The 19,137-nt window shown below is 41.9% G+C and overlaps 1 protein-coding gene across 9 annotated transcripts in view; it reads left to right on the forward strand.

Annotated features, from left to right (window-relative positions):
- The window catches only part of LOC127003869 (uncharacterized protein CG43867-like), a 44,777-nt gene that overhangs the window by 18,708 nt on the left and 6,932 nt on the right, over positions 1-19,137 (forward strand). For 5 of the 9 annotated variants that reach the window (XM_050870965.1, XM_050870967.1, XM_050870966.1 and 2 more), the window contains 15 exons: positions 2,558-2,665; positions 5,651-5,801; positions 7,006-7,144; positions 7,286-7,450; positions 8,014-8,175; positions 8,684-8,860; positions 9,150-9,255; positions 9,794-9,906; positions 10,424-10,633; positions 15,932-16,170; positions 16,670-16,847; positions 17,434-17,589; positions 17,806-17,897; positions 18,485-18,632; positions 18,798-18,934. In XM_050870965.1, the coding sequence (XP_050726922.1) occupies positions 2,558-2,665; positions 5,651-5,801; positions 7,006-7,144; positions 7,286-7,450; positions 8,014-8,175; positions 8,684-8,860; positions 9,150-9,255; positions 9,794-9,906; positions 10,424-10,633; positions 15,932-16,170; positions 16,670-16,847; positions 17,434-17,589; positions 17,806-17,897; positions 18,485-18,632; positions 18,798-18,934 (2,281 nt within the window). The remainder of the gene's footprint in view (positions 1-2,557; positions 2,666-5,650; positions 5,802-7,005; positions 7,145-7,285; positions 7,451-8,013; positions 8,176-8,683; positions 8,861-9,149; positions 9,256-9,793; positions 9,907-10,423; positions 10,634-15,931; positions 16,171-16,669; positions 16,848-17,433; positions 17,590-17,805; positions 17,898-18,484; positions 18,633-18,797; positions 18,935-19,137) is intronic. The other 4 variants (XM_050870969.1, XM_050870971.1, XM_050870973.1 and 1 more) reach the window with 4 other exon arrangements.

Raw genomic sequence — 19,137 nt, forward strand, 5'->3', positions numbered from 1 at the left:
GTGCATCTCTGGCTCTGTCCATTACAACAAGCTAGATATTACAGTTTAGTCTGTGGTGGATGGAAACCTTTTTTTAAAGTTCACCTGGTTTATTTATCTTAGTCAAGTAAAAATCCTTCCTCCTAATTGTGAGGATTTCATGGTTCTCAGACACACTGCCAAGGTAGTGTGTCTTCCTGACTTCCAACTGAGAAATGACTTACCATGCTTGTTAACCCAGTAGCAGCGGGGATCATGTTTCTTAATGGTCCCTCCAAGCGAGAAAAATGAGAAAAAATCACCCCTCACACAAACCATTTCATAATATATATCAAAGCATTTGTGATCAGATTATGTATCATCTATTTTTGGGGGATTATATCATGGCACAAATTTGGCCCATCGCTGCTACACGGTAAACCCACAAATTTGGCCCGTCGCTGCTACACGGTAAAGCCACAAATTTGGCCCGTCGCTGCTACACGGTAAAGCCACAAATTTGGCCCGTCGCTGCTACACGGTAAAGCCACAAATTTGGCCCCTCGCTGCTACACGGTAAAGCCACAAATTTGGCCCGTCGCTGCTACATGGTAAAGCCACAAATTTGGCCCATCGCTGCTACCGGGTTAATATCATCACTCAGCTCGTTAATCAAAATATTTTAGTGCCAAATTACACTGAACAATTTTTTGCCACTGTTTGGTAAAGATCGTAAGGTGAGAAAAAGACCCGTGTGTGATGGTGGACCGCTCTGAAGGCTGCCACAAAATAAACAGGAAAGCCGGAATTTTTTTCTTTTCTCTAAAGCTGTAATTCATTGTGCATTATATTTTAAACTTAACTATATAGTCACTTCCATGTTGATGTCATAAATGTTTAGGCTGAAGAGCTTGCCGCTGGAGTAAATATCAGTTAAATAAAACATTGGCATGGTTAGCCTACAATTTAATGCTGTTTAGAGATAAAACTGGATAACATGGTGAACACTCTGCTTGCGTTCTTCCCTGAGGCTCCTGATGATGATAGTTTGACCCGACATGAAGGTGTCTGTGAATAGCCCAAGCAAACAGTACATTTAACCCCTTGACTGCGGATTTCCTACAAAAAGACATCACCAAGCTACAGGAGTGGATCAAAAAGTGGCTGCTACAATTCAATGAAGAAAAATGTAAAGTCATGGACCTTGGGAGGGGAAATCCAGCATACCAATACCACATGGGAAACGCTCTACTATCCACCACAGAGGCAGAGGAGGACCTGGGACTATATGTTACCAGGCTACCCGTGAAGGTCAAATCCATGCCAATCGCAGCGGACGGTTTAAATTCCAAAGACATTCATAACCCTCCCACTAAATAAGAATCTGAGTCACCAAGGCCAATGAATGATAAATAAAATACAGAAATTAATGTATGTTACTCAAAATTATCAAAAAAAGGTCCGAGGCAAACTCAATGTTGTCCTTCAATCATGACCTCCACACATTTGCCTAAACTACCTTGCTGGAGTCCTGGCATGGTGAGGCTTGGTGCCCTCCACACACTCAGCTCAGTGCAGTCAGATGCTCCCGCCCCTCACATCAACTATTTCCAAAGGCCAAAAAAGGAGGTTAATCAAGTTCTAATGAGTGTTCTTTTAGGTTCACGGTACAGAAGAAGCCTCAGACAACCACCAGGGTCATAAAAGTACCCCTGGAAATGCCCTAAACTCCCACGAAAGACTAGTAAATTACGTGTTCTTGGGCGCAGAAATGTTTAAAAATATGGCCCTCAGCTTGGTGCAGTCATGATCGAACTCTTCCTTCTGGTTCCAAAGTTGCCTTCATAGTGTGGGTTCAAACTGTCTTCAAAGTGAGTTTCTCCATAATCAATAATAATTCCTTCGTCTGTAATTCCTCCTGCCGATGACTTGACCTCTTCCAAAAGGAGTGTATCAAGGCACCTCTCCACCCGAAATTGACGTCTCTTTTGGCCACTTCATCTTTCATAGGAGCAGTGATTAGCGGGCTCTTTACTTATTTATTTATTTATTTATTTTGCACTTTCTTTTTGTTGCCCTTAAGCTGCTCCCTTTGCTGTTAAAAAGAAATAAGTCCAGGGCAGAACGCAGGCTTATGATGCCCGCTGGAATGAGCACGGAGATGTCTACCATGTACTTGCTCAGCCATTCTCAGCATCTTGCCCTCAAACAAAACTCGGCTGTTGTTTGCACCGGCGATGAGTGTTCACGATAGTTTCAGACAAGGCGGACCTCCACATGGTATACCGTAAAAGCATGTTGATGCATTCTCTAAAACACATAATTGTTGCACTCTCAGCTTTGCCATGCTATATGTGTTCACTTGCCATGGCCTCCGTGTGTAATGCCAGGGAGCCTATGTTAAGTTAAGGACGGAATGATCACAAGAAAATTTTTAATACTGTATGTGTTATCATTCTGTCCTTAACTTAACATAGGCTTCCTGGCATCACAAGTGCTGCATAAATGTTCTGCTCACTTGTTACCATTTTAATTTTTCTCCTAATTATTTTAACACCCATGTCTTGAGTGTACAGGAACTGCCCATTTTACTTCACAGACAGCAGTCGGCTATCACAGGATTCAGCCGACTATGCTGATTATGCCATCCCTCCAGATGCTATGCCAGATTCTTTGCCAGATTCAGTGCCCGCCTTGAGGCTCCCGGGTTTGTGTATAGTTGATTTTGTTGAGTCAGTTTTACAAGAGTTAAGTTATGGTGTAGCAGTGACAGGCAGGGGGGTTGCAGCAGCAGCCTCAAGCCTCTGCCGCCAGTGAGCAGGTTTACTTGTGGGAGTTTTATTTCCTCATTTTACTGGACCAAGTACATGAATTCTAACACACCATTTACCTGTGAGTGCCTTTTGTTGCCTCACAGTACTTTATAGAATTGTGAGAGCAAACTTTTGTTATGTATGTTAATATTATTTGAGCTAGCTACACAGTATACATTTATTAACAAGGTCTACTTAGGCTACAGACATTCACCACATCCTAGAGTGTAGTGCTGCATTCATATCATTTGTACAAAGTGTGAGTGTTGCTTTGCACTGTGATGACGGCACCGCAGAACAACCTCTTGGTGTTAGCTGTCTAATAGTCAGGTCTTCCTAGTGTTCTCAGTAGTAGCCGCTGCATGGTACTCTCTTCTTGCAAGTTGAAATATTTCCAGTGAAAACTTTGCTCATTTTGTGACTAAAATTTTGTATTAATGCTGTTGTTATCATATCCCAGCGTCCAAATGATTCTGGCGGGAGTACACGGGTCAGATAACTGTGAAAATGTTGTCACTTGTGTCCTGAAGATGAAGAGACAACATTTTTATTCTTAGGGCCGTTTTCAGTCACTTTGTTTGTTTCGATCGTTACCAATGGCGGCGATCGACGCTATAGTTTTCCACATGAAACTGGCCTATGAGGTACTGGCGGCTGCAGGGGAAGCAAGAGGTGTTGAGAGTGTGTGCCAAGGTGCCAGGCTAGGCTAACCCCGCAGCAGCCACTTCCCCATCGGACAGTTTTACATGGAAATACTGTAACAGCGATCGCCACCATTGGTAACGATCAAAACAAACAAAATGACTGTGAAAGCGGCCCTTAGACTCAAAATACTGAATCATGAATATTGGGCTCAGGAAACGGTCACTCTGTAGGAAAATAGAATTACTTTTATTTATGTGATGCAGATTTGAGTCTCCCATTCCCTGATTCGCTTGAGATGAGAATTAAATCTTTTTGGCCAGAAGTTGTTTTACTGAGCTTTCAAGTTTACTATTCCATATCACTTGTGTGTATAGATGCTGAATTTACACACATAGCATTTAATTCCAGTCTCACGGGAAGCAAATCAGAACTTTCCAGTCTGATATGGGAAGCAAATCAGAACTTTCCAGTCTGATATGGGAAGCAAATCAGAACTTTCCAGTCTGATATGGGAAGCAAATCAGAACTTTCCAGTCTGATATGGGAAGCAAATCAGAACTTTCCAGTCTGTTATGGGAAGCAAATCAGAACTTTCCAGTCTGATATGGGAAGCAAATCAGAACTTTCCAGTCTGTTATGGGAAGCAAATCAGATCTTTCCAGTCTGTTATGGGAAGCAAATCAGAACTTTCCAGTCTGATATGGGAAGCAAATCAGAACTTTCCAGTCTGATATGGGAAGCAAATCAGATCTTTCCAGTCTGGTATGGGAAGCAAATCAGATCTTTCCAGTCTGTTATGGGAAGCAAATCAGATCTTTCCAGTCTGGTATGGGAAGCAAATCAGATCTTTCCAGTCTGATATGGGAAGCAAATCAGATCTTTCCAGTCTGATATGGGAAGCAAATCAGATCTTTCCAGTCTGTTATGGGAAGCAAATCAGATCTTTCCAGTCTGTTATGGGAAGCAAATCAGAACTTTCCAGTCTGTTATGGGAAGCAAATCAGAACTTTCCAGTCTGTTATGGGAAGCAAATCAGATCTTTCCAGTCTGACATGGGAAGCAAATCAGATCTTTCCAGTCTGACGAGAAGCAAATCAGATCTTTCCAGTCTGTTATGGGAAGCAAATCAGATCTTTCCAGTCTGATATGGGAAGCAAATCAGATCTTTCCAGTCTGACGAGAAGCAAATCAGATCTTCCTCTCTATCTAACTGATGTAAAATGAAAATCAGCTGAGACATTTTTGCTATTATTGTTACTGCATTGCTTTATTAGGACTTTACACACTCAAATATTTTTCAGTCTAAAGGAATAATGCAAGACCTTTTAGTACTTGACGTCTGTTTAGGATTCGCCAAAACCTAAATGGCTTTCGATCACACTCAGCACAGGCAACGTTACCAGATTGTCGTAGTTGGCATATTGTTTTTGCCGATATCTGAACAAAAAAACATTGCACCCACAAAGATGACGGTATGCATTTATAAATATTGCTGAAATCAGTAATTATTGATGCTCTTTTTTGCAATATTTATGGGGCAGAAACCGGAAAATACAATATTATGCGTATGATAACTTGGTAACAGTGTGCACAGGCCTTTCCCAGTAGACATGAAGCTGCGGAAAGTCTCGTCTCGGTGCATTAATTCATCTTGTTAGGAAGCGAGCCAAGTAGCTATTTGGAGAAACTGGGATATGATAATTATGTGAAAAGTAAACTACATGATAGCCTACTCACATTCAGTACTCTTTGGGCTCAAGTGCAATACTGCTCTTGTGTAAATCTTGCTGCAATATACTGTAAAGAACATGACCCAAGCTCCTTCCACCAGTCTTTTCTTGCCAATATGTATTCACTCCATTGCATATTTGCAGAATCACTGTCATCACACATTGCAAGAAAAGTCTTAAATTTGCCTTTGATAACGCTTAGATGGCGGCAGTGTTTGAAGATCTTGAGTACCTCCCCCGAAATGAATGGTCTATATATAGTCGCTGCCGACCTTAGGAACGCAGCATAAATATAGTTACGCCGCATAAGAGGTGTTTTAACTGTCGTCCATATACAGATTCTAACGCTATTTGAAAGTGTTGTTATATATCTGAACTTACTGAGTGAATATTGGACCGTCTATGTACAGTTCCACCGCCATCTAAGGGTTGACAATTGACCTAGCCTAGTTTAGCCGCGCCCCAAGTCCCCCGTCACACACTAATTAACGCACTCCTTTGTAGATACATCCTTTGAGTCTGGCGTGTCCGATGATTATGCAATCCCACCAGATGCCCGAAGTGACAGTGGGTCGCTAGAATCTACTATGGCACCCACCATCAGTGCCAGGACATCTTGTGTTGAAACTACCACAAATACTCTTACGTCAAGCCAGTAAGTATAGCCGGAGGGCCGGGCGTCTGTGTAGCAACTCTGTGTCTTGTTTCAGAGCGAGGACCTTCAGCCTTTCTACAGCACAGGACTGGAATGCAACTTCTCCTTTGCTGAAATTACCAAGACTTGCATATTTAAACCTAATGTGATCTTGTGTGTGTGTGTGTGTGTGTAATACTACTTTAATACATTTGCTTTGGTGATTTGATGATTTCTTTAGAATGTAAATGAAGGAAATCATGGTTTAAACTTGAAAATAAAGAAGTGGGTATTAATGGTGATGTCAAACCTGAGAGAACTGATCTATTGAAAGGGCATGGTGTGAATAGTTAACAAAAAAAAAAAAATAGTTTATATAAAAATGATAATGTCAAACCTGAGAATAATTAATCTAGCGAGAGGGAACGTCAGTGTGAGTGTCGTTTCACCACCAGACAGGGAACGTGAACAAGGTGAGTCCAGCGCTATACTCAGATGATAAAAAGAAAGAACATATATGGAAAGTATGAGCTTTTATTTATTTATTTATTTTATTTTTTTAACAACAAAGGAGACAGCTCAAGGGCACAATAAAATGAAGCAATAATAAAAAAAAAAGCCTGTTACTCGCTGCTCCTAAAAAGAATCCGAAGAGGTGGCCGAAAGAGAGGTCAATTTCGGTGAGAGGTGTTGAACAATTTATAACACATCGTCAGACCTAGAGAAAAGAATATACATGCAGTTTAACCCCATATTAATTGATTGATTAGTTGATTGATTGGTTGATTGATTGGTTGATTGATTACTTGGTTGATTGAGTGATTGATTACTTAATTGCTTGGTTGATTAGGGATTTGAGTGTTCTGAAACAGTTTAGTTAATATTGTGTCTTGAATCTGATATCTCTTCACTGTATAATGCTGAGTTGTTGATGATTGCTACGAAAATAGTTATTAATATATTACCTTTAGTTGCGGATCAAAGCTTAATTCATTGTATCAAGCATAATAGAAGAGGTTCATTGTACATATATGCCGAACATTCTTGCCTAAAAGCTAAGTTTCCTTCATGTTAAGAATTGAACCCACCACTGATACCTGAGTCAGAAAATAGGAAAATAAAACTACATTGATTTTGTGTGCTTGGGAAGATACTCAGAAACATAACTATTGTCCTGAAGTCTGTTGATGTGCCCAAGACTCACCCTTTGCTGCATATCTTCCAGCATTGGCACCGTGTCGCCGCGCCGGGAGAGCTCCCTGGAGAAGATGGGTTACCTCACCAAGCTCGGAGGCAAGCTCAAGACCTGGAAGAAGCGCTACTTTGTGCTCAAGGACGGAACGCTGACCTACTGGAAGAGTCAGGTGAGTCTGGGTCATACTCTTAACCCCTCCGCTGCGATTGGTATGGATTTCGCCTTCACTGGTAGCCTTCTGATAACTCTGATAACATTCTATTGATACAGGGAAAGCTCTACTCAAGCTGTACTTTCCCTCCTTGCTCAGAGTGACATCCATCGCAAACCGGCGGGCCAGATCACACTCAACGAGGTGTGTCGGGTCACGAGGTCCGAGGGCGCCCACACCTTTGAGGTCAACACGGGCAAGAAGACTTACTACCTCACTGCAGACAACACGGCCCTGGTGGAGGACTGGGTCAGGGTTCTCCAGGTAAGGCTTTGGCAGGTTACACTGAGGGCTTTCGAGATCAAGAAGAGGGTGGCAGTAACCTGTTGCTCTGTACAGTTGTAATACACATAACTACATTTAAGTCTGATTAATTTATGTTTGTGTTGATAACTTTTTAAAATGTACTCAGAAGAAATGGCACTAACCTGTTGCTCTGTACAGTTGTAACACACATAACTACATATAAATGTCTGATTAATTTGTGTTTTTGTTGATAACTTTTTAAAATGTACTCAGAAGAAATGGCACTAACCTGTTGCTCTGTACAGTTGTAACACACATAACTACATATAAATGTCTGATTAATTTGTGTTTTTGTTGATAACTTTTTAAAATGTACTCAGAAGAAATGGCACTAACCTGTTGCTCTGTACAGTTGTAACACACATAACTACATTTAAGTCTGATTAATTTATGTTTGCGTTGATTACTTTTTAGAATGTGCCCAGAAGAAATGGCACTAACCTGTTGCTCTGTACAGTTGTAACACACATAACTACATTTAAGTGCCTGGTTAATTTGTGTTTCCATTCGTTACTCTTCAGAATGTACTGAGAAGAAACGCCACCAAGCTGCTGCTGAGTAAAGAGGACAACAAGCCCACCCTGCAGGGCTGGCTCACCAAGGTCAAGCACGGCCACGCGCGGCGCTGCTGGTGTGTCCTCATCGGGAAAATGTTCATCTACTTCAAGAGCCCCAACGACCAGGTGAGTCTCTGCCTACACTACCTCACGAACATGTCTTCACAATGGGGTGTTAAAAGATTACATAATGAGCAGGAGGAAACAAGTTATCATAGTTCTTGTCTTAAGTAAAATTGGTTAGTTTCTGAGCATTTCTCATCTCATTAACCCGGTAGCAGCGACGGGCCAAATTTGTGGCTTTACCGTGTAGCAGCGACGGGCCAAATTTGTGGCTTTACCGTGTAGCAGCGACGGGCCAAATTTGTGGCTTTACCGTGTAGCAGCGACAGGCCAAATTTGTGCCGTGGTATAAACCCCCAAAAATAGATGATGCATAAACTGATCACAAATGCTTTGATATATATAATGAAATGGTTTGTGTGAGAGATGATTTTTTCTCATTTTTCTTGCTTAGAGGGACCATTAAGAAACATGGTCCCCGCTGCTACCGGGTTAAAGTTGTAAGTTTGGTCAGTTATCGTAAGGTCACCTACCACAGAAAACTAACGCAGTGTTGTCCATGCCTTTCCAGAACCCCATAAGCCAAATCAACATGAGGGATGCACGCGTGGAGGAGGTGGAGAAGGTGTCTGACTCCGAGGGTGAGGACACAGTGGAGGAGGACACCACGAGGGAAGACCTGACCATCGGCATCTTCCCCTCCCACCAGGGCCCGACGTACCTCATCATGCCCAACAAACAAGAGAAGGTGAGGCTTGCAGTCATACTCTAAATCTTATACAGAATTGAACGGGATATTCTGATCCTTTGATAGAAATTGACTCATTGAGTATCCCCTATTATTTTCCCTTTATTTTTTCACATCCATATCTGCTCTTCAAGGGAACTCTGTTTGGGTCTATATCAATTTTTTTTCCCTCATGCTCTTTCTTGGTTCTCAATAATAATGATAATAATAGTAATAAGAATAAGAATATGGTGTTGTGAATGATTAGTGAGTCAGCCTTTGTCCTGACACAACCTTCCTTCCCCCGCAGGACAACTGGCTGTACCACCTGACTGTGGTGTCTGGCGGCGGCCCCAACGCTGGGACTCAGTATGAACAGCTGGTGCAGAAACTCATGGAGCTCGATGGAGACCCAAGTAGGTGGAGCCGTGTTTGCCTGAGCTGTAGTGGGAGTGCTTTTAGTTGTTTTCATTTACTGTTTATCTCAATAGCTTACACAGAATAGACACACTAGTACTCCATGGCTTTTGCTTTCTGCCTCTTGTAGCATAACACAGCAAGCAGGATTAAGAATGTACATCTCTATTCCACTCCATGTCAACCATTCCTGAGACATGGGGCTCAGAAATAGATATTTGTATTTCACAGCCTGTCATAAGAAGTGACTAAAAGTGATCTAGGTTACCCAAGGTTCAGGTTAGGGATGGAGCCTTTTCCTGCAGTTGTTTTGCCAATTGCAATTACCTCCACGGGTAATAATGGAGGTGGTGGAAAATGTTATACTGGCATTTTTTTACTGTTTTATAAAAGGATCACATGACTATAGTGATACTCATCAGCTTTTAGACCTTCAGCTTTTGAATGATTTATAAAATGTAGTTCAGTATTATAAAGAATAGACTGAAGTACGTCACCAGTGGCCAGCAGTGATATATTAATCCACTGCTGCCCCAGACTGTGTGCTGTGGAGGCACCCACTGCTGCTGCACACCAAGGACCCCATCACCTCCCCGCTCACCTCCCTGCCATCCTCACAGCTTCAGGCGGAAGCCATCAAGCTATTTAAGGTAACCACTCATGTGGAGTTATGAAAATGGTTTAGTCCTTTGTAGCATAACATTAGCACTGAAGAAGCATCATTCAGCATGTCACATTATCAGACTTAGAAAAACAAGTAACAGCTGTTTCTCCAAAAGCTTTCAGCAACTTTAATCAGAATTTTATTGAGGCATCTGTGTCCATTGGTCAGCACATTGTTTGTCAACTTGTGAAGTGGATGTGTGAGTGAACCTTAAACAGCCGAGCCTCTCCCTCCAGTGTGTCTTCACTCCTCAGTGTTGTCACGCTGTGCCCTGCCATGCACATCACACAATGGGATTTGTTTGATGGGCCTTACTTGTAGTTTATTATGTCTATATCCACTCACTATTTGTAACTATTGAATCTTGTACGGATTGCTTCTGTTTTTATAGCCTCAATATGTTTCGTAGCTCATTTTTAGTATTGCCAACTGGTATGGGGAATGGTTTCCATCATCTAAACCATTTGCTTTCTTTCCATCACTCACGGCTCCTTCCACTGCAGGCCTGCCAGCTGTACACGTCAGTCTTGATGGACTCGTCGGGTATAGACTATCACGTGGTGCTGTGTCAGAACGCTCTCCAGCAGTGCCTCACGTACCCTGAGCTGCAGTCCGAGCTCCTCAGTGCTCTGATCAAACAGACATCGAAACACCTCCAAGCCAAACCAGGGGTCCAGGTAACCAAGACTCTGAACAAAATCAAGCACTCCCGAGTAAGTGTGCCTGCTTTGTGTCGCTCAGTCTGGTGGGTCAGTGAGGATACAATGTGCTTGCTAAAGAATGGAAAACTGGGCATGAGTCAGAGTGCCAGCCATTAAAATTTTTCATTCATAAGGAACCAAAAATGTTTCCAGTCAGATACCTTCGTCAATGCCGTAAGCTTTTCACATGGTTGATAGTTTTCTCATGCAGTGGGGGAAACAAATTTATTACTCGCACAACCAGCAGTCATAAAGATTTCATTCATAGGGAACTAAAAATGTTTCCAGTCAAATACCTTCATAAATGCCTTCAGCTTTCCAATGGTTGATACATGGTTGATATTTTTTTCATATAATAAGGGACACAAATTCAGTATGTGCACAGCTGCCGGAAATGGATTTTTTATTGGCTCAAGATATCATGAAAATCTACAGCACCATTCACTTCATGTTAACTGAGTCTGTGACCAAACTTTAAGATCCTCCTTATATTTTCCATTGTGAGTGAGTTTGTCCTTTTCTTAAATTACGCAAAGTTTAAAAGAGAAACTTACTGACTCAGGTTTTCCACTCACAGAAATGGAAGAAAGGTATTAATTCATGTAAAACTATCCCATTGAAACTCACAATTTATAGGTGAAACTCCCCTTCAAAATTCATATGCACGTTTTCTACTTACGGAAAAAAGAAAAAGTGTTATTTCAAGTAAAACTATCCCATTGAAACTCACAATTTATAGGTGAAACTCCCTTTCAAAATTCATATGCACGTTTTCTACTTACGGAAAAAAGAAAAAGTGTTATTTCACGTAAAACTGTCACTAAAACTCCCAATTTATAGGTGAAACTCCCCTTCAAAATCCATATGCACGTTTTCTACACATGGAAAAAGAAAAAGTGTTATTTCATGTAAAACTGTCACTAAAACTCCCAATTTATAGGTGAAACTCCCCTTCAAAATTCATATGCACGTTTTCTACTTACGGAAAAAAGAAAAAGTGTGATTTCAAGTAAAACTATCCCATTGAAACTCACAATTTATAGGTGAAACTCCCCTTCAAAATCCATATGCACGTTTTCTACACATGGAAAAAGAAAAAGTGTTATTTCATGTAAAACTGTCACTAAAACTCCCAATTTATAGGTGAAACTCCCCTTCAAAATCCATATGCACGTTTTCTACACATGGAAAAAGAAAAAGTGTTATTTCATGTAAAACTGTCACTAAAACTCACAATTTATAGGTGAAACTCCCCTTCAAAATGCATATGCACGTTTTCTACTTACGGAAAAAAGAAAAAGTGTGATTTCAAGTAAAACTATCCCATTGAAACTCACAATTTATAGGTGAAACTCCCCTTCAAAATTCATGTGCACGTTTTCTACTTACGGAAAAAAGAAAAAGTGTTATTTCAAGTAAAACTATCCCATTGAAACTCACGATTTATAGGTGAAACTCCCCTTCAAAATTCATATGCACATTTTCTACTTACGGGAAAAAGAAAAAGTGTTATTTCACATAAAACTATCCCATTGAAACTCCCAATTTATAAGTGAAACTCCCCTTCAAAATCCATACATTCACATGAGTTACTACGAGACAACACATGACAAGGCATTTGACGGAAAAATATTCACCCGAAAGTCATCACTGAGAGGATGCTGACAACTCCTCCCTCACCTACCCACCAAACTCTGTCATCTCATTTAACACACACCCTCTAGACCTACATCAAAGGATATACCAATGTCCTCCAGAATTCAGAAACTGTCATACTCTGCTGTGAGACTTGGAGAAATGAGGTGGCAATGCTTTTCAGTACTTAGTTTGATAAATTTAAGTTATTTTGTTAAGTTCTGGCTGTCCTGCTTGAGCGCTAGTGTCTGTCAACCTCCCGCCACCCACCGCCGTGCCCACCGTGCCCCCCCTGGTGCCCCCCGTGCCCGCCCCCATTGCTGGCGCGGCCCACATGACACCCACACCTCACTGTGTCCAGCATACAGCCACACACTGTTCTGGATTAACTAATTCGCTCTTTATTTATTTGTACACTTTTTCACACAAGTATTTCATTTCATTGCATGCACCGAGTACCCAGTTACTTCAAATGATGCTTTCACATTATTTTACTTTACTTTAGTTTTATGTTAGTGGTGCTTATGTGTTATATTGTGTTGAAGAAGATGACAAAATATGGTACTACCCTTGAGTTAGCAGCCCTGTGTGTGTGTGTGTGTGTGTGTGTGTGTGTGTGTGTGTGTGTGTGTGTGTGTGTGCTCTTGAGGTGATGGACGGGTGGGAGAACATGGCAGGTTGAAGAGCTGATAGTGTGAGACAAGACTGAAGAGTTTGGAAATTGTGAAAGGAGCAGAGATAGATGAGGTGGAGTACTTGAAGTCAAAAACTGAGAAGATAATACAGAAATGGGTCCCTTAGGAACACCAGTATACGTGAGTGTCATGATATGAAGCCACAGAACAAGGGTTTTAGTAGATGAGGCTCGCTGGAATGACCCCACACCATAGGCCTTGATGAAACAACTTTAGTGGAGTGACTCTTAGGTTTGTAAGTGAATAATATGGATAGTGTAAGGTTGGAAGCTACAGGCAGGCAGCTCCTTGGACTGGACTCAGCTGCCCTTGCCCTGCCTCCGCCCCTGTAGTGCCGGGCCTGGAGTGCCTCGGGTCAGTCATGCTAGGCAGGTCCTCCTCATATTTAGTCATTTTAGTGTCTTGCCTTGCACCAAAAGCATAAGTTTCTTTTGTTGCTTCTGTTCCTTGGACCCTCAACCATTACGCTTCACTGGCAACACTGCATCCCCACTTTGTCGAGTGTGCTGGGCATAATTTGTAGATTATCTTTCAATGCAGCAAAATGATTGGCTCATCTCAATTTGCAGGTATGATTTCTTTGTTAAAAAGCAAAACTAATCTCTCAACTCTTTCCTTTACATAAACTGACAAGTAATATACATCAGTGTTCAGTGTTATCTAAAGTCTTCATTGTTTATTTAGTGAGAAAGTCAGGAGCAAGGGAAAGTTATGGCCGTGGCCTGGTGCTCTGCTCTGTCCCAGTGGTGCCGGAGCCTGTGACCCGTTACTCCAGGGCACAGGCCAAGTGTGACATCTGGGTCACCACAGTTCACCTTCCTCAGGTCTGCTTGAGCACCTATTTACTCGCCAACTCAAAAGGGAGGATGAACAGCTGGGTGAGCAGTGCACCAGTTGTCTGGGCTGGGATTTGACCCTGGGCCCATGGGTTCATGGCTAGGTGTGCTAACCACTTCACCATTGAAGCGCAGTCAGTCTTTACATATTTTTAACAAGCTCACACACCGTGTTATCTCACAGTTCACTAATTCTGCTAAATTACTGGGGCTAGAAGAGCTGCTCTAAAGAGAAAGATAACTGATGCTAAAACTTGCATCATATAAATTTGTTTGTTTCTCAAGATATTAAACAAACTTTATTTAGTCTTGCACAATTACAAAGCTTTCATTTACAATTACTGGATTTTCTTGTAAACATGCAACACAGGAGTGTGACCTGTGGCTAGGCATGATGCTTACAAGTGCTGCCAAACTGCCGAAGCTGCCACGCTGCTGTGGGAACACACAGCCGGCACTCAACACAGACACGGGATTGAAGCAACATTTGGCCGTTTGTTGAAGGAAGAACACCAAATCAACCACCATATATATATATATATATATATATATATATATATATATATATATATATATATATATATATATATATATATATATATATATATATATATATATATATATATATATATATATATATATATATATATATTTGAAGATATTTGCTATTGTGGGTATGGATGAATTATGCTTTTATATCCACCTGTATAATGACTTAAAAGGTCAGTTTGAGTTAGTCTGGCTGTTTAAGTTGACCTGGCTGTTCTGCCTTCCGTGGGACAGTGCTTGCCTGGCACACGGCTGCCTCAGCTTGTTGGACACGACTGTCTGACACTCGCCATGCTTGGAGCGGCCGGCAGAGAAGCATTTCCTTGCTGCATGCAGGCTGGGGGAGGCCAGTGATTGCCGGGCAGCTTCATGGGGAGCCTGGGAAAATGTTACTTGCATTACATTATGAGTTATCATTATTTTTAAATTATATATTGAGTGTGATGACTTTGTTTTAACCCCTTCACTCCGGCGACGCTGACGTCAGCGTCCGACAGCATCACTGTTAGTCAAGGATGCACCAGCTAGAAAGTTGAAAGCCTCACTGTTGGAAGCATTCTTAACTACCTCCTCTATACCTCCATCCTCCCCTCCCTCCACCACTCCCTTCCTCTCCCCTCCTTTCCCTCCACCACTCCCTCCACCACTCCCTCTCCCCTCCTCTCCCTCCACCCTCTTCCTACCTCGTGCATTGATCAAGGTGTATATACCTAGTTGGAATGTGCAGGAGTTAAGTTAGTCTCTCATTGATCTGTCTTCCTACCTATTTTTCTTGAGCATTTTGTTCACCGCTGTGCCTGGGCGTGGTGACCCTCGAAGGCACCGGACGGCTGGGCTGGGAATCATTGAAGAAATATACAAAGATGCAATAGCGTTCGTTAGACTTCTTAGAGTTATGGAAAATATGTTGATAAAAAAGGAGTTAGGCCGGGTGTCACTGCAGTGGTTTACAGTGTGCTTAGTGGAGGCAGTGAAAAATGATGAACTGGAGGCATCACAGAATTTAAACTGAGCCTAGTGAGTCTGGTGCCAAACTACACCAGCTGATTTTTTTTTTTTTCTTTTCTTTTTTTCTTTTTTTTTTTACGTGTATGCCTATAGCGCCAGCAGGCTTTTCTTTAAGGGCCTAGATAGTAGTCGGCCCCAGCCCACCATGGCACAGGCAAGTGTTTATAGAGGCGCCATCTTCTCTTGATAAAAGAATGGAACAACCGGGAAAGTCTGCAAGTATGGCTGAATATGAATAAGATATTTTATTTTGAAACTTGTGTCAGCATTTGTAAGGTCATGTCAGTGGTACATATGTGTGGACCTGAAATGTTCATGTATCATTCATTTTGACTCATGTTTGTCTGAATCTGGAGGAAACTTTCTTGTCTGTGATGTGTTCTCTTATGGATGAGTGGGGGAAAATATTTTTATGAGGCACAAAGTGAAATACTACATAATTTAACTTATCACTGATGATTATTTTCATAACATTTTTCATAACATTATCTTATAGGAATTATATGCTCTCAGAACATCTACTGCTCTTCTGGTGGAGAAAGTATTATTTTGCAAAGTGTATTTGATGAATTAATTATTTTCCCCAGAACCTGCTCCTCTGTGCCACACAATCCCTGTTTTTGTGTGACTCCTCGGGCGCACAGAAAGCCTCCCCCACGCTGGGCAGTGGCCAGTCCCTGCCGGCCGACCCCAAGATCAACCCTCCCTCCTACACCTTCATCCAGGGCTGGCAGTTCCTGGCCCTGGCTGTCTCCTTGTTTGTCCCCAAGAACAACAAGCTGCTGTGGTACCTCAAGCTGCACCTGGAGAGGAACGCTGACACCAAGTAAGCCTGACTGAATGACTTGGTAACTTCAATTACAATGATGTGCTGGGCCTGGTTTCCTTCTGTAACTGTGTGGTGCATCAGTGCTAACAGTAATATTTCCGAGCCCAGTGTGAAAAATATCTACAAAACATAGAGTTCTTCTAAACTGTAAAATACTACGTGTTATTCTCCCTGTGTGGCACATTATTTCTCATTTTTTGCGTTGGTGTGTTTTTATCTTTTAACATTTGGAATGATCGATAAAAGAGTTTCAAGGTGCAGCATATTTCTTAAGAAAACTCTCAATACTTTTCATATGTCGCCTTTTGAAAACAGTGTTTCTTTCCTTCAAGTTTTTGCCATATCTGATTACTGGCTTCCCACCATATGCAAACTCTTTGTTTTTCTTAAATGATGTGATCCATATCTTTACTATCCATGTATATATGTATAGTGCCTAATGCAGTTCAGTACATCTATGGTAAAAAGCAAAGCCCTCATTCTGTGTTACTTTCAGAACTGAGGTTGGGAAGTACGCTGCATATTGCCAGCGAGCCCTTGAGAGAACCCTGGAGCATGGAGGTCGTGAGGCAAAACCTTCCAGGATGGAGGTTCTTTCTATCTTATTGAAGAATCCATACCACCACTCGCTGCCCCACGCTATACCCGTCCACTTCATCAACGGAACATACCAGGTGAGGGAGCCAGGGCGCAGTAGTGCACAAATACTCCTGTTGGTGTGGAGTCACTGTGCTGGAGAGGGTTGTACTGAGTGTTACTGTGATAATCTTCTCAGAGGTTTTACAGTCTCATTAAGCTGTTGGGTGTGGCAATTCAATTTGTCATTTGCTGTGTTGTGACCCAATATCAATATTTTCACTGACTGTTCTTTTAAACTTGCTAACTGCATGCCTCTCCCCTTCCCTTGACCCCACTGCACATGACTTTCTACTCAAGCTCATCCCTATACTGTCCAAATCCCTTATGCAAGAGTTAACCAGCATCTTCACTCTTTCATCCCTCACGCTGGTAAACTCTGGAACGATCTTCTTTCATCTGTGTTTCCTCCTGCCAACGACTTCAACTTTTTCAAGAGGAGCGTATCAGGACACTTCTCCCAAAATTGACCTCCCTTTTGGCCACTCCTCTGTACCGTTTTTATAGGAGCAGTGATTGGCAGTTTTTTTATTTTTTTTTTATTATTGTTTTCTATTTTTTTTGCCCTTGAGCTGTTTCCTTTACTGTAAAAAAATAAATATATATTTGTTTCTGTTGATGCAGGTAATTGGCTTTGATGGCTCAACCACCATCGAAGAGTTCCTGCAATCACTCAACCAGGAGATTGGCTGCCGGGATGTCCAGCAGTCAGGGTTCGCTCTCTTCTCCGACGACCCCATTGAGAAGGACCTGGAGCACTGCCTCAACCGGAACGCCAAGGTACGTGCAGTGTGTTCTATCGGCATGGACACCACAGTACAGGACAGTTGTAGAATGCATGATGACCCTGTGTGCTATAGCATCAGCAGGCAAGGGATGGTTTGTGAGTGGGCGAGCCTTTGTATTGGACCCAGACAGGGAGATATGCAAACAAACACCCACATATATCGTAGAAAATTGTTGTACACACACGTTATCTACCTGACTTGATTTCAGCTGTGTGACGTCATATCCAAGTGGGAGACAGCGCTGAGGGAAAAGGGCTCCGGGAAGTTTGAGAACACCAAAGTGATCCGCCTCCTATACAAGTGAGTCAGGAGGGGAAGAACTGACGAGGAGCTGGTTTTATATATTTATTTATTTTTTATTATTATTATTTTTTACAGGACAGGAGGCAGCTCAAGGGCAAAAAAATGAGAAAGCCTGCTTCAAAAAAAAACCACTGATATGTTGTTCTCTTATGCAACAACATGATTGATATAACAGACAAAACCTGGCAGCCTAGTCATGTTTTATATATTGTTCATGGTCAAGTCAGTCATAGTTTTCCAAGCAGTATAAAAAAACGTAACTCTTCATCCAGTTCATATAGAAAAATCAAACTCTTCCATTCATGTTTTATTTATAGGTCATGATAGGACAGTTATAGTTTTCCAAGCAGTATAAAAAAATGTAACTCTTCATCCAGTTCATATAGAAAAATCAAACTCTTCCATTCATGTTTTATTTATAGGTCATGATAGGACAGTTATAGTTTTCCAAGCAGTATAAAAAAATGTAACTCTTCATCCAGTTCATATAGAAAAATCAAACTCTGGCAGTCATGTATTATCTATAGGTCACAAAAGGCCAGTTATAGTTTTCCAAGCAGTAACAAAAAACATGTCTTCACCAGGTCCCGATTATATTACCGAGCAGCGTCCAAGCATGAGACTGACAAGGAGAAGCTGCTGCTGTGTTACCAGGTCAACCAGCAGATCCAGCAGGGCAAGTTCCCCATCACCTGGGAGTTGGCGCTGGAGTTGGCAACACTTATGGCACAGGTGGGTAGTAGGGTGCCATATATCCATAGATGCTTGTTAAGAATGCTATTACTATTAAAGAGGATACTAAATCAAGACAAAAAGTACTTGTTAGGAGAAGCAAAACTAAATCAGAACCAAACATTTCCCTCCTCTTCTCTGACCCTGTGTTCTCCCTGCTGCCAGATTGACATGGGCGAGGTGAACAGCGAGCGGTCCCGAGGCTCAGGGTCGTCCGGGCCCTCCACAGCACACATCCAGCAGGCCTTCAACAAGTTCTACCCCGCCAGGTACAGGGAAGACCTCTCGGATGAGGACACCAAGTAAGTTGTCATGGGCTGTGTGGACAAAAGGTGAAGTTGGTTGTTATGTGACTAATTGTGTGGCAAACTTTGATGGGCAGTGCACAGTTTATCAATCTATCTGTCTTTTAGGGTTGCCCAAGTGATGTTAACCTCAATACACAGTGAGCTCAAGTGCTGAACCAGATGTGCAGTTACATGCTCACTGCACCATTTAGCCCTGA

The sequence above is a fragment of the Eriocheir sinensis genome, chromosome 26 (assembly GCF_024679095.1).
Source record: "Eriocheir sinensis breed Jianghai 21 chromosome 26, ASM2467909v1, whole genome shotgun sequence".
Lineage (NCBI taxonomy): Eukaryota > Metazoa > Arthropoda > Malacostraca > Decapoda > Varunidae > Eriocheir > Eriocheir sinensis.